The sequence below is a fragment of the Oncorhynchus nerka genome, linkage group LG9a (genome assembly GCF_034236695.1).
Source record: "Oncorhynchus nerka isolate Pitt River linkage group LG9a, Oner_Uvic_2.0, whole genome shotgun sequence".
Classification (NCBI taxonomy): Eukaryota; Metazoa; Chordata; class Actinopteri; order Salmoniformes; family Salmonidae; genus Oncorhynchus; species Oncorhynchus nerka.
The window spans coordinates 42,248,855-42,262,690 of NC_088404.1; the positions used below are offsets into that span (position 1 = coordinate 42,248,855).

The window sequence follows — 13,836 nt, forward strand, 5'->3', positions numbered from 1 at the left end:
TTAACATATTTATTGCTGTGCTATGAGTGTCCTTGTTTACTTTATTATGTACTTTCATTCCTCATTATATTCCCCATAAAAAAAGCACATATTAGCTGCAGTAAGGCGTATTCGCAGACAGAGGGGGTTGATCGCCAGCTAATTAATTTATTCAGCCAATCAGACTCAATAGCGTTGAACTTTAAAAATCTCGCGCTACTTTCTACAGACAGCGGTTTGGAGATTTCAGCCATACACTAAGACAGTAAATTCGCCAGTCGTAGCAAAAGTGATCAGTCAAGGCCAAATTTAGCACACAGAAGAAGTGGTAAGCTTGTGGAACTGACAATTAGATTTTTCCAGCTAACCACACACCGCTAGTTAGTTAATGTAGCTAAGCAAATATGGTTTAGTATAATACAGTAGTACGTATGCTAACCCATGTGACCGGGATATTTTGCTCACGCTAGCAACCCATAGTATCACACAATATTTTGCTGTTCAGAGCTAATTACGTGAATTTTTGAAAATGCATGTATGTAACGTTAGTTTGTGATTTCTACTGCACTTCCATGCTTGTCAGGTTAGCGCTGCCATCTGAGTTAACAAACCATTCTGCACCAAGCAAATCATTCTGCTAGCTAATGAACGGTCTGTTTTACAGTTCTCTGTAGGAGATGGGCGGAGAGAAGAATGTTGGCCAAGCCAAAGGAGGGAAGGCCAAAGCGAAGACACCCAGACAGAGGCTGAGTGATGAGGAAGGAGGCTCGGGTGGAGACGCACCTAGGAAAAGGTGAGTCCAGACAGTGACATACAATATCCTATATTATGTGCAATATCAATCTCAGTAACAAATCCGCATAGGCATCCATGAAATTGTCTTCCTCACTATCTCTAAGACCCAAGTAGTACATATTGCACTAGCTAGGCCTAATCTGAAACATATGTTCACTGCAGCATTCACTTTTTTTTTGTATATCTCATTTTGTAAAGATTGTCTTTGCATGTAGGTAGTTAGACACTACCTTTCCATGCACTGCATCCTAACTTTCTTCATGTCTTCTATACTCCTGAATTACAGTTAACTGAAACAACAGTCAACATCTTCCCAATATCATACACATCACAGCTCTGTGGTGTAGACACACAGAATGTTGCAAAACAATTGAGAGAAATTAAGTCCCCAAACAAGCCAGCAATTGTAAATCTAGTAACGTGCTACAATGTGTGTGGATGCCTGCTTTCATTACCCAGAGTAGGGTACTCCATCTTTATATGAATACATTAATTCTCCTTGATATTGGATGCATTATATGAGCAAACAAATGAATCCAGAGTCATCTGTCACTGGCATGTGTAATTAATGGGATGAAAGAGAAGAATAGACACCTGTAAGCATGACTGGCAGCAGCCTTCTGTGACAGTCCCTGATGACATTTCATGGCAGACTAGAGTTAAGTTGGAGGTACCAACTCGGGGAGAGAGATATGACCATCTCTATTTTTCTCCCTGTCTTTCTGTTCTGATCTGACAGTACAAAGCCCAATAAGGAAAGAACTAAAGCCACAGCAAAGTCTCAGCGGGTGGAAAAAGTAAAAGTTCAGAAAAAGGTAAGTACCTTTTTCTTAAATCATACACTACATATTGTGTGTTCGTAGTAGCCTAATAGTTATGGCAGTGGCGCTATCAACAGGAGCAGCTGTAGTAGTAGCAACAGCAAGTAGGCCTAAATCACCACCGCTACAGCTTATGGGACTTACATTTGTACTACTGGATAGTTTTTCCTGAGAAATTTGACTGCAGGTTACATCTTCCCAGCCTGTGCTGCCAGCGTGTCCCTGTGTGAACCCCATGATAGTTGATTCCAGAAGCTCCCCAAACCAGCTAGATAGAAATGGATTTCCTGATACTGTACTTGGACTGGTGCCCAAGTTCCATTACCCTCATACTGAATCTCTCAACATAGGGGTTTTCTCATACAGTGCCTTCGGAAAGTATTCAGACCCCTTGACTTTTTCCACGTTTTGTTAGGTTACAGCCTTATTCTAAAATGAATTAAATATACGTTCTCGTCAATCTACACACAATACCCCATACAGACAAAACAAAAAACAGGTTTAATTGTTTTTAGCATATTTATAAAAATATATATTTTTAAACATACCTTTTTAGTATTCAGACCCTTTGCTATGACTTGAATTTGAGCTCGGGTGCATTCTGTTTCCATTGATCATCCTTGAGACCTTTCTACAAGTTGATTGTAGTCCACCTGTGGTAAATTCAAATTGATTGGATATGATTTGGAAAGGCACACACCTCTCTATATTAGGTCCCACAGTTGACAGTGCATGTCAGTTAAAACCAAGCCATGAGGTCAAAGGAAATGTCCGTAGAGCTCTGAGACAGGATTGTGTTGAGGCACCGATCTGGGGAAGGACACCAAAACAATTCTGCAGCATTGAATTTCCCCAAGAACACAGTTGCCTCCATCATTCTTAAATGGAAGAAGTTTGGAATCACCAAGACTTTTCCTAGAGCTGGCCGCCCTGCCAAACTGAGCAATCAGGGGAGAAGCGCCTTGGTAAAGGAGGTGACCAAGAAACCGATGGTCCCTCTGACAGAGCTCCAGAGTTCCTCTGTGGAGATGGGAGAACCTTCCAGAAGGACAACCATCTCCGCAGCACTCCACCAGTCATGCCCTTATGGTAGTGGCCAGACAGAAGCCACTCCTCATTCAAAGGTTTGTTCTTATTTTTACTATTTTCTACATTGTAGAATAATACTGAAGTTATCAAAACCATGAAATAACACATGGAATCATGTAGTAACCAAAAAAGTGTAAAACAAAAAAACGTTCTTCAACATTCTACTTCTTCAAAGTAGCCACCTTTTGCCTTGATGACCGCTTTGCACACTATTGGCATTATCTCAACCAGCTTCATGAGGAATGCTTTTCTAACCGTCTTGAAGGAATTCCTACATATGCTGTGCACTTGTTGGCTGCTTTTCCTTCATTCTGCAGTCCAACTCATCCCAAACCATCTCAATTGGGTTGAGGTCGGGTCATCTGATGCAGCACTCAATCACTCTCCTTGGTCAAATAGCCCTTACACAGCCTGGAGGTGTGTTTTGGGTCTTTGACATGTGGAAAAACAAATTATACTCTCACTGAGCTCAAACCAGATGGGATGGCGTATCACTGTAGAATGCTGTGGTAGCCATGCTGATTTAAGTATGGCTTGAATTCTAAATAAATCACTGACAGTGTCACCAGCAAAGCACACCACCACCTTCATGTTTCACGGTAGAAACCACACATGCAGAGATCATCTGCTCACCTACTCTGTGTCTCACAAAGACACGGCGGTTGGAACCAAACATTTCTGATTTTGACTTATCAGACCAAAGGACAGATTTCCACCGGTCTGTCCGTTGCTCGTGTTTCTTGGTTTCTTTGCAGAAATTTGACCACGAAGGCCTGATCCACACAGTCTCTTTTGAACAGTTCATGTTGAGATGTGTCTGTTACTTGAACTCTGAATCATTTATTTGGGCTGCAATCTGGGGTGCAGTTAAATCTAATGAATTTATCCTCTGCAGCAGAGGTAACTCTTCCTTTCCTGTGGCGGTGCTCTTGAGAGCCAGTTTCATCATAGCGCTTGGTTTTTGCGACTGCACTTGAACAAACATTCAAAGTTCTTGACTTTTTCCAGATTGGCTGACCTTCATGTCTTAAATTAATAATGGACTGGCCTTCTTGCCATAATATGAACTTGGTATTTTACCAAATAGGGCTATCTTTTGTATGCCACCCCTACCATGTCTCAACACCACCCATTGGCTCAAATGCATTAAGAAGGAAAGAAATTACACAAATTAGCCTTTATCAAGGCACACCCTTCAATTGAAATGCATTCCAGGTGACTATCTCATGATGCTGGTTGAGAGAATGCTTAGTGTGCAAAGCTGTCAAAGGCAAAGGGTGGCTACTTTGAAGAATCTCAAATATATAAAATATATTTTGATTTCTTTAACACTTTATCTTTTTGGTTACTACATGAATCCATATGTGTTATTTCATAGTTTTGATGTCTTCACTATTATTCTACAATGTAGAAAATAGTAAAAAATAAAGAGAACCCCTTGTATGAGTAGGTGTGTCCACATTTTTGACTGGTACTGTACATGCAGACCACAAACGGAGTTGAGTGAAGAGCTTGAGTATTTTATCTTTTGTGCTGCGCTCTGACTTGTTTTTCTGTTTTCCCTCTATATTAGGTCAAGGCTTTCAAAACGGAGAGCGTGGAGAGCTTTGATGATGATGTGAGGTGGGCATTTTCCTCTGAGACTGCATCCTGTTAACAGTATTGGTAATGAGAGCCAGCTAATTGTCATGGCTTTTCTCAACTACAGCTCTGTTGAAGTTGTGGCTTGATATCGCTCAAAGTGTCACATCAGCACATTTCTGCTGCCATTGGAAATGTAGTTTTAATCCATTAACGTTTCAAATGGTAAGGAGGTGATCAAAATTAATTATTGTGATTTGGATTTCCAAGAGCCTGGACAGGATCCATTCCCCTTTTTTTCAGGGAGTGTTTGCTGTCTATCAGAAAATGTATTTCCTGTTGTATTGAAGAAAAGTGTCTGTGGCTCGTCAGAAAAGCAATGCATTAAAAACCGCTGTGTTCTGAGGGGATGGATGGTGGGAGTTTAGGCTAGGTCTGAAAGGTACAATCCGCTACAGATAACAGTATCGGTTTTGCTTCCTTATAGTCACACTGACAAAGTGAATGACATATACAATTAATTCTCTGTTTATGGACTCTCTCTTAGACTTACTCAGGCTGTTTCTCCCTCACAGACGAACCTATTGGCATTTCAACATTTTTCCTAATCCTATTGAAGTCTACCTCTCTTGCTTAGGAAATGGAAAGAATATGTTGATTTGCCATACAGGAATGAGTTGTTCAGATGAGTTAGGTGACATTCAGACAGAACGTTGGAAGAAACTGAGAGAATATCCCATCATTACCCATCTGTACTGTTGTCGGTGACAAGAAAAGGGGGTGAAGGGTTGGAGGTCCTTAAACGGATAGGTCGGGATTTTGGCAATTTACTTCCCCAGATTCAGAAACTGGTGAATACCATTTTTATGTATCTGTGTGCAGTTTGAAGGAAGTTTAATGACTGGATGTTTCTGTAGACTTCCAGTCGTTGCGCTAACGCTAGTTAGCATTGGCTTGCAAAACTACCTCTCTATTCCTTCATACTGGACACAGATACATAAAAATGGTATCAATATATCTGACTATTGGGAAGTATATAAAAGACCTCTGACAAATTCCCAAACTATCCCATTAAATGCATCATCTGCGCTGCCAACTCTCATGCATTGGGCGCGAGACACGCATTTCGCCCTGTTCACACACCACACCTCTTTCTCACGCATTGAAAAAAAGTTCCCTATTTAATTTTTTGAATTACTCCACTGTGAATTCAGTGTGTAACTTATTTTTCAAATCGGAGCATATGCACCTGCAATTCTACATCATGAGTGTTGTATCTGCACCAGCTTCACCTGGTAGATCCATCATTTTCCTGCCACTGCACTGTGAACCGCGGTTTAGTAAGGGTCCGGGACCAAGGCGATTGGATGCGCATTTGTAAAGACGCCCCTCACGATTTAGAGTGGAGTGCAGTCACGGCAGACTGTACAGGCATGTTCGCTCTCCGCTTATCAAAGTGTATAACCTAAATTGTCAAAAGAGCAGCACGGCAACTTGTAGTGCTGTTTTTGTCTATAATTGTTGCAAAATGCTTTATGTGTGATAATATAGCCTACTACTAGGGATTTATTCCACAATTTAGATTACCCAGATCTATAGCCCACATTATTCCCCTTGTTTGATCATTGGCAATTTAGGACTAGGTTGATAAGGCTATAACAACGAAAAGGCAGCATTTAGAATAAATGTTGTTAGGGTGACCTGATTTGTGTAACTATTATGAAAACTACAAATTGTGAACCCAAATGTAACTGATTCTAGTGGGCAAGCGGGATACCTAGTCAGTTGTACAACTGAATGCATTCAACTGAAATGTGTTTTCCTCATTTAACCCAACCCCTCTGAAGCAGAGATGTGCGGGGGGCTGCCATAATTGACATCCATGTCTTCGGCGCCCGGGGAACAGTGGGTTAACTGCCTTGCTCAGGGGCAGAACAACACATTTTTACCTTGTCAGCTTGGGGATTTGATCCAGCAACCTTTTGGTTACTGGCCCAACACTCTGACCACTAGGCTACCTGCCGGGACAATACATTGAAAGATCATTTGGGTTTGGTGTAGCAACAGATTTAGGCTATGTCGTCTTCAGAAGATTTTCTGTAATTTGTTTGGTCTTACACAATAGCTGATGTAAGTCACTAGAACAATTCCCTTCCCCTACAATTGGCTAAAATATAGTCTAATTATTGTGCTTATCTCAGCAAGAACACTATTGTTATTCCCCATACTTTTTTTATTATTTAACTTCTTAATATTTCTTAAGAATTCTTCTGGTGTAAATGGTCTATTCGAAATCTGATTTACCATCTTGTCCTCAAACTCTTTTTAAAATTCTATTTATTTTCAATGAGGGCTGTGCATTTTTGTAAGCATTTATGGACAGTTTTGAAAACAGTGTGGTGTGGCTGTCATAAAATGAGAATAGGCTATATTGAAATGCCCCTTGCCTCATATCTTGCTTTGTCATTTATTCCTATCGAAATGGTAGGCAAGATATTTTGCATTTATTCCTATGTAGAGTAAGATTTTGCACATCGGCCTCAACCAACTGTAAATTAATATTCATTTGATTTTTCTTGATTGTAGGTTAATTTTGTAGAAATGAAAAGTTTTTGGGGAACATACAGTGGGGCAAAAAATTATTTAGTCAGCCACCAATTGTGCAAGTTCTCCCACTTAAAAAGACGAGAGGCCTGTAATTTCCATTATAGGTACACTTTAAATATGACAGACAAAATGAGAAAAAAAAATCCAGAAAATCACATTGTAGGATTTTTAATGAATTTATTTGCAAATTATGGTGGAAAATAAGTATTTGGTCACCTACAAACAAGCAAGATTTCTGGCTCTCACAGACCTGTAACTTCTTCTTTAAGAGGCTCCTCTGTCCTCCACTCGTTATCTGTATTAATGGCACCTGTTTGAACTTGTTATCAGTATAAAAATACACCTGTCCACAACCTCAACCAGTCACACTCCAAACTCCACTAAGGCCAAGACCAAAGAACTGTCAAAGGACACCAGAAACAAAATTGTAGACCTGCACCAGGCTGGGAAGACTGAATCTGCAATAGGTAAGCAGCTTGGTTTGAAGAAATCATCTGTGGGAGCAATTATTAGGAAATGGAAGACATACAAGACCACTGATAATCTCCCTCGATCTGAGGCTCCACGCAAGATCTCACCCCGTGGGGTCAAAATGATCACAAGAACGGTGAGCAAAAATCCCAGAACCACACGGGGGAACCTAGTGAATGACCTGCAGAGAGCTGGGACCAAAGTAACAAAGCCTACCATCAGTAACACACTACACCGCCAGAGACTCAAATCCTGCAGTGCCAGACGTGTCCCCCTGCTTAAGCCAGTACATGTCCAGGCCCGTCTGAAGTTTGCTAGAGAGCATTTGGATGATCCAGAAGAATATTGGGAGAATGTCATATGGTCAGATGAAACCAAAATAGAACTCGTTGTGTTTGGAGGACAAAGAATGCTGAGTTGCATCCAAAGAATACCATACCTACTGTGAAGCATGGGGGTGGAAACATCATGCTTTGGGGCTGTTTTTCTGCAAAGGGACCAGGATGACTGATCCGTGTAAAGGAAAGAATGAATGGGGCCATGTATCGTGAGATTTTGAGTGAAAACCTTCTTCCATCAGCAAGGGCATTGAAGATGAAACATGGCTGGGTCTTTCAGCATGACAATGATCCCAAACACACCACCCGGGGCAACGAATGAGTGGCTTCGTAAGAAGCATTTCAAGGTCCTGGAGTGGCCTAGCCAGTCTCCAGATCTCAACCCCATAGAAAATCTTTGGAGGGAGTTGAAAGTCCATGTTGCCCAGCAACAGCCCCAAAACATCACTGCTCTAGAGAAGATCTGCATGGAGGAATGGGCCAAAATACCAGCAACAGTGTGTGAAAACCTTGTGAAGACTGACAGAAAACGTTTGGCCTCTGTCATTGCCAACAAAGAGTATATAACAAAGTGTTGAGAAACTTTTATTGACCAAATACTTATTTTCCACCATAATTTGCAAATAAATTCATAAAAAATCCTACAATGTGATTTTCTGGATTTCTTTCTCTCATTTTGTCTGTCATAGTTGAAGTGTACCTATGATGAAAATTACAGGCCTCTCATCTTTTCAAGTGGAAGAACTTGCACAATTGGTGGCTGACTAAATACTTTTTTGCCCCACTGTAGATCAGGTGTGGGCCACCAACCCTCTTAGAGAGGGACCTCTAGTCAGGAGATTTTGAAGGGATAGTTCACCCAAATTACATTCACATTGGTTTCCTATGGACAAAGAAACTGCAGTCTATCCTGTGGTTAGCCACTGCTAATATGAGCATTTTCTAACAAAAAAAACCCGATTTTAATTCAGTGTCCCCCAGTTAAGTACCCCCTGGCTAGGGGTGGAGACAACGACATTCCCCATAGGAAATCTCACTCCAAGCGATTTTCAAAACTTGGCATCCCTGTACATTATCCTGTTCCGTTCTGCCTGTAATGGGAATTAGCATCTACAGCTGTTTTCTTTCTTTTCCTTCCTTCCAACCATTTGAAATGAAGCAGTACTGTAATTAAGTTGCAGTGGTGGTTGTAATGTTGATTTATTAATTTGGTAAATTTCCTTCCCACTTCCAAGGCATACTGCTGGGAAATACAAGCTTGCCATCCTATTATTATTATTATTATACTATCATCAGGCCCTTTTCTATAATGTTTAATCACTGTAATTTTGTAATTACATGTGGTCACTAAATGGTGTACTTTTGGATTGAGGTATTACTCTGAATAGCTACGTCTTACTGGGAAGTAAAAGGGGACCACAGCAGGATGTGGTCATGCTTTCCAACCACTTGATATGGGAGTGAAAGTGACTGGTCATTGTTCAGTGTCTCTTCGTGCTTTCCTCAGGTTTAATTTGGCTGTAAAAGAGGAGCCTGAAGATGGAGACTTTGTGCCAGAAAAGAGGGGGAAAAAGAGGAAAAGACCAGAGGATAAACCCATGGAAGGTCCCTCGTGTTCCAGTGCAACCCCAACGTGAGCAGGTCTCCCTTATTTATATGCCCTCAGTCCATCTGTCATTCAGTTACCCTATGACTAAGTGTTAGTAACATGCGAACATCAGTTCCACCACACCACTACCTGTTGGAGGTGAGCAAATAGTGTTGCACATTGTTGCTGTACACAGATGTTATTTGCTGCCTTTAAATAGGAAATTGAAAGAGAAGGACGGGGCTGACCCGAGGACAGAGAATAACACAAAGGAGGGGATAAAGAAAGAGAAGGTAGGCATCCTCCCCGCAGTCAAATGTTCTAGTTTTTAGCTGTTTATGTAGTAGCATCATTTTCCCCCACTTTGGGAACTGAAAGTGGAAAATATATCTGAACAAAAATAAACGCAACATGTAAACTGTTGGTCCCATGTTTCATGAGCTGAAATAAAAGATCCCAGAAATGTTCCATGTGCACAAAAAGCTTACTTCTCTCATTTGTTTACATCCCTATTTGTGAGCATTCTCCTTTTGCCAAGATATGCCACACCCGTCAGGTAGGTAGATTATTAAAAAGCTGATTAAACATGATCATTACACATATGCACCTTGTGCTGCGGACAATAAAAGGCCACTCTAAAATGTGTACTTTTGTCACACAACACAATGTCACAGATGTCTCAAGTTGAGGAAGTGTGCAATTGGCATGCTGATTGCAGGAATGTCCACCAGAGCTGTTGTCAGATAAATAAATGTTAATTTCTCTACCATAAGCTGCCTCCAACGTTGTTTTAAATCATTTGGCATTATGTCGAACCGGCCTCACATCCCGCAGACCACGTGTAAACACGCCAGCTCTGGACCTCCGGCTTCTTCACCTGCGGCAGCGTCTGAGACCAGCCACCCGGACAGCTGATGAAGCTGAGGAGTATTTCTGTCCATAATAAAGCCCTTTTGTAGGGAAAAACTAATTCTGATTGCCTGGGCCTGGCTCTCCAGTGGCTGGCCTATGCCCATCCATGGCTGTGCCCCTGCCCAGTCATGTGAAGTCCATAGACTATTTAAATTCACTGATTTCCTTCATATGAACTAACTTAGTAAAATCTTTGACATGGTTTCATTTATATTTTTGTTCAGTAAATATTTTATTGTGTAATGTTAGTGCTTTGCGAATTTGACTCAAGATGGGTACAGCTGAAATAACAAACAAGCTTTGTTTTGGGACATTTTACAATGGGCTCACTGATTGTGTAAATCACCTACTGTGTAAATTGTCTTGTTTCTGTGCTGCTGTCTTGATCTCCCAGAAGCCAAAGAAAGAGGAGGCGGAGCATCCAGTCACTACAAAGAAGAAGTCAAAGGAAGAGATTGAGGCAGCAAAAGCGTTGAAGATCAAAAAAAGAGAAGAAGAAGCAGCAGCGCTGGAGATGGTGGGGCTTGTTTGTTTTTCTATATGCCCGATGTGTGGGAGGTGGTTGTATGAACCTTTTTATGAAAGAGAGGCTCATTCTGAAACGCACTCTTTGTCCCTCAGGTGGGAAGAGGACAAGTATGAGGATGGTGTAAAATGGAAGTTTCTGGAGCACAGGGGTCCCTTTTTCCCACCGGAGTACCAGCATCTCCCAGACAACGTTAACTTCTACTACAATGGTCAGTACAGCCCTGCTGGTCTGAAGGTTTATACTCACCTCGTCAGATCATCGACCATTTAGAAGTAAACACTTAACACTTCTCAAAGCGAGGCTCTTCACTCTAAATATCTAAGTAGATTCCCTGGCATGAGAGAGTTTCGCTAGGAAGGCTGGTAACTCACTTTCAGACTATCCAAGCATTCTGTCTGGGTCAGATTGAAAGTTGAATGTTGTTAACACGTTCTCCTCTATCTACGACACTCTGGGGAGGATCCTTCCTTTCATCATTCACCCCAGAAGATTGTTCCTCAACGCTGTATTGATTTGCATGGATCAACAGCTGCCCCCAAAGATCAGCCTCCTTTATTTAGGGCATACAGCCCAGGGATGTCTGGCTGGATCAAACATTTTGATTGAGAACCATAGTTTTGACATGTTTTTTTCCCCCCATAGTGCAGCCCTGACAGCTCCTATGTCAAAAGAGTAGGTTTGATAAGTTAATCCCTGTGTGTAGTGAAGTCCCTCTGGGGCCAGGCCTCCACAACTAATTCACCCATTGGAGTGGTATGGAACGTAAATCCACAGCCACTCACTGCAGGCCTCTCTCTATCTGGGCATTGATTGGCCTGCTGAGCCGGCTCCTAGGGGACCTTTTGGGATGATATTATGGCGGGGAATTGCCAGGGACTATACGATATTATCACAATACTTAAGGGTCTGATACGATATGTATGCAATTCAATACTGTGATTGTGGTTCCATGGTCCAAACATGTTGCTCACCTTTTGTCTGCTGCAGAGGGACAAAAGAGCCATGAGAACGAGTTTTGATCAGTCATGGAAATTTGAAAACAATTTGGCTCCATATTTAAAAAGATGGAGAACAAGCTATGAAGGACAATTACTGGAGTTTTTGTGCAGGTACAGCCAACTAGTGCAACAATAATATAATCCCAATCACTAGTTGATATGGTGCATTTTGGTTCTGACTATGCTCCAAAAGCCTGACTGAGGTCACAGCTCCTCTAGTCACTTGAGCTACTCATATAGTGGTGCCACTTCGCTCCCCTATTTAGAGAACATGACGAGGACAAGATTTACCAAGCATTTGCACCTGTTAGTTTCAGAGAGTAATACAAGGGGGAAAAAGTAAAGCTGAGTCCTAAACTATTCTACAACATTATATATTTTTCCCTCCTAGGACCTGCAAGCTGTTTACTGAAAATGTAGCCCAGCTAAGATTATGGATCTTATGGAACTGTGTGTGTGATGTGCTTGTTCACCAGGTAAAGTTGTGAAGCTGGGCCTTGCTGCAGAGGAGGTGGCCCTGTTCTTTGCTCAGATGCTTGACCATGAATACACCACAAAAGATGTGTTCCGAAACAACTTCTTCAAGGACTGGAGGAAGGTGAGGAGGAAGAAAAGCCTAGAGAGACCAGCCCTTGAAACATCTTACTTTGTTTTCTAAGCTTGTTCTTGGAATAACATCAGTGGCTCAAGTTGTCGGTATAGCATATTTAAGATTAAAAAAAAATAAACATATTTTGGAGTTGGAAGTCCAACCGAGAACCAAACAAGTAGTGGTTGAGAAATGTGAACATGGTCCTCGGGACCCTATACTGTTCAACTAATAGAGATGTTGAATGTCCCTGCAGAGTTAAATATACTGAACAAAAATATAAATGCAACCATTAACGATTTTACTGGGGGGGGAAAAAAAAAAAAAGAATTAAGCCCTAATCTATGGATTTCATATGAATGGGCAAGGGTGCAGCCATAGGTGGGCCAGGGAGGGGGTGCCAGGCCCAGACAATCAGAATGGGTCTTCCCCACAAAAGGGTTTTATTACAGACATAAATACTCCTTTGTTTCATCAGATGACCGGGTGGCTGGTCTAAGACGATCCCACAGGTGAAGAAGCTGGATGTGGAGGTCCTGGGCTGCCGTGGTTACACGTGGTCTGCCTTAGTAAGGCTGATTGGACATACTGCCAAATTCTCTAAAACAAATGTTGGAAGCGGCTTATGGTAGAGAAATTAACATTCAATTCTCTGGCAACAGCTCTGGTAGATATTCTTGCAGTCAGCATGCCAATTGCATGCTCCCTCAACTTGAGACATCTGTGGCAGTGTGTTGTGACAACCACATTTTAGTGTCCTTTTATTGTCCCCAGCACAAGGTTCACCTATAAGGATCATGATGTTTTAATCTGCTTCTTGATATTCCACACCTATCAGGTGGATGGATTATCTTGGCAAAGGAGAAATGCTCACTAACAGGGATGTAAACAAATTTGTGCACCAAATCTGAGAGAAATAAGCTTTTTGTGAGTATGGAACATTTCTGGGATCATATTTCAGATCATAAAACATGGGACCATCACTTTTCATGTTGGATTTCTATTTTTGTTCAGTATAGATGCAGTATGACAGACATGGGTGTATGTGGGGTGTCCTCTGTACACAACACTCCACCAAGCCCAAAGGCGTATCATGCAGAATTAATTTCGTGCTGCTTAGTGCCCAATGCTCTTGAAAATATGATTTGTGTAAAGGCATTGATATGCTAATCCAGACAAGTCGCTCCCCGCATATGAACAAATCCAATTAAACTGTTTTATTATAACGGGAAACCTCTCCTCGCCTGACTGCCCCCAGTCTCCGCCCACCCGCTGCCTGTCAATCATGCTTAGAGGGAAGGTCGGTGGCTCCAAGTGTCCACACTGTCATTGGAGTGTCTGGACTGGATCTGTATAAGGGAAACTATCACAATGTTACTGGTGCCAAGACGATGCATTAGAGCTCCTTATCCCAGATTTTTATATTTATCTATAGCTAAACTCCCCTTCCTTTTAAATATGTTGATGTGCTGCTAGTATGGATTCCTTGCTCAATGAATGTCCCCAATTATTTTGGGGGTGCTGGATTCTGGATATGTT

The 13,836-nt window shown here is 41.6% G+C and overlaps 1 protein-coding gene across 1 annotated transcript in view; it reads left to right on the top strand.

The window, feature by feature from the left end:
- Positions 1-169: 169 nt before the first annotated feature.
- zgc:173742 (DNA topoisomerase I, mitochondrial) overlaps positions 170-13,836 on the top strand; it is a 54,306-nt gene continuing 40,639 nt past the window's right edge. The window contains 10 exon segments of the mRNA XM_029668160.2: positions 170-307; positions 644-772; positions 1,514-1,589; positions 4,258-4,307; positions 9,189-9,314; positions 9,490-9,562; positions 10,576-10,679; positions 10,681-10,698; positions 10,803-10,918; positions 12,185-12,306. Coding sequence (XP_029524020.2) covers positions 657-772; positions 1,514-1,589; positions 4,258-4,307; positions 9,189-9,314; positions 9,490-9,562; positions 10,576-10,679; positions 10,681-10,698; positions 10,803-10,918; positions 12,185-12,306 — 801 coding nt within the window. The 5' untranslated portion in view covers positions 170-307; positions 644-656.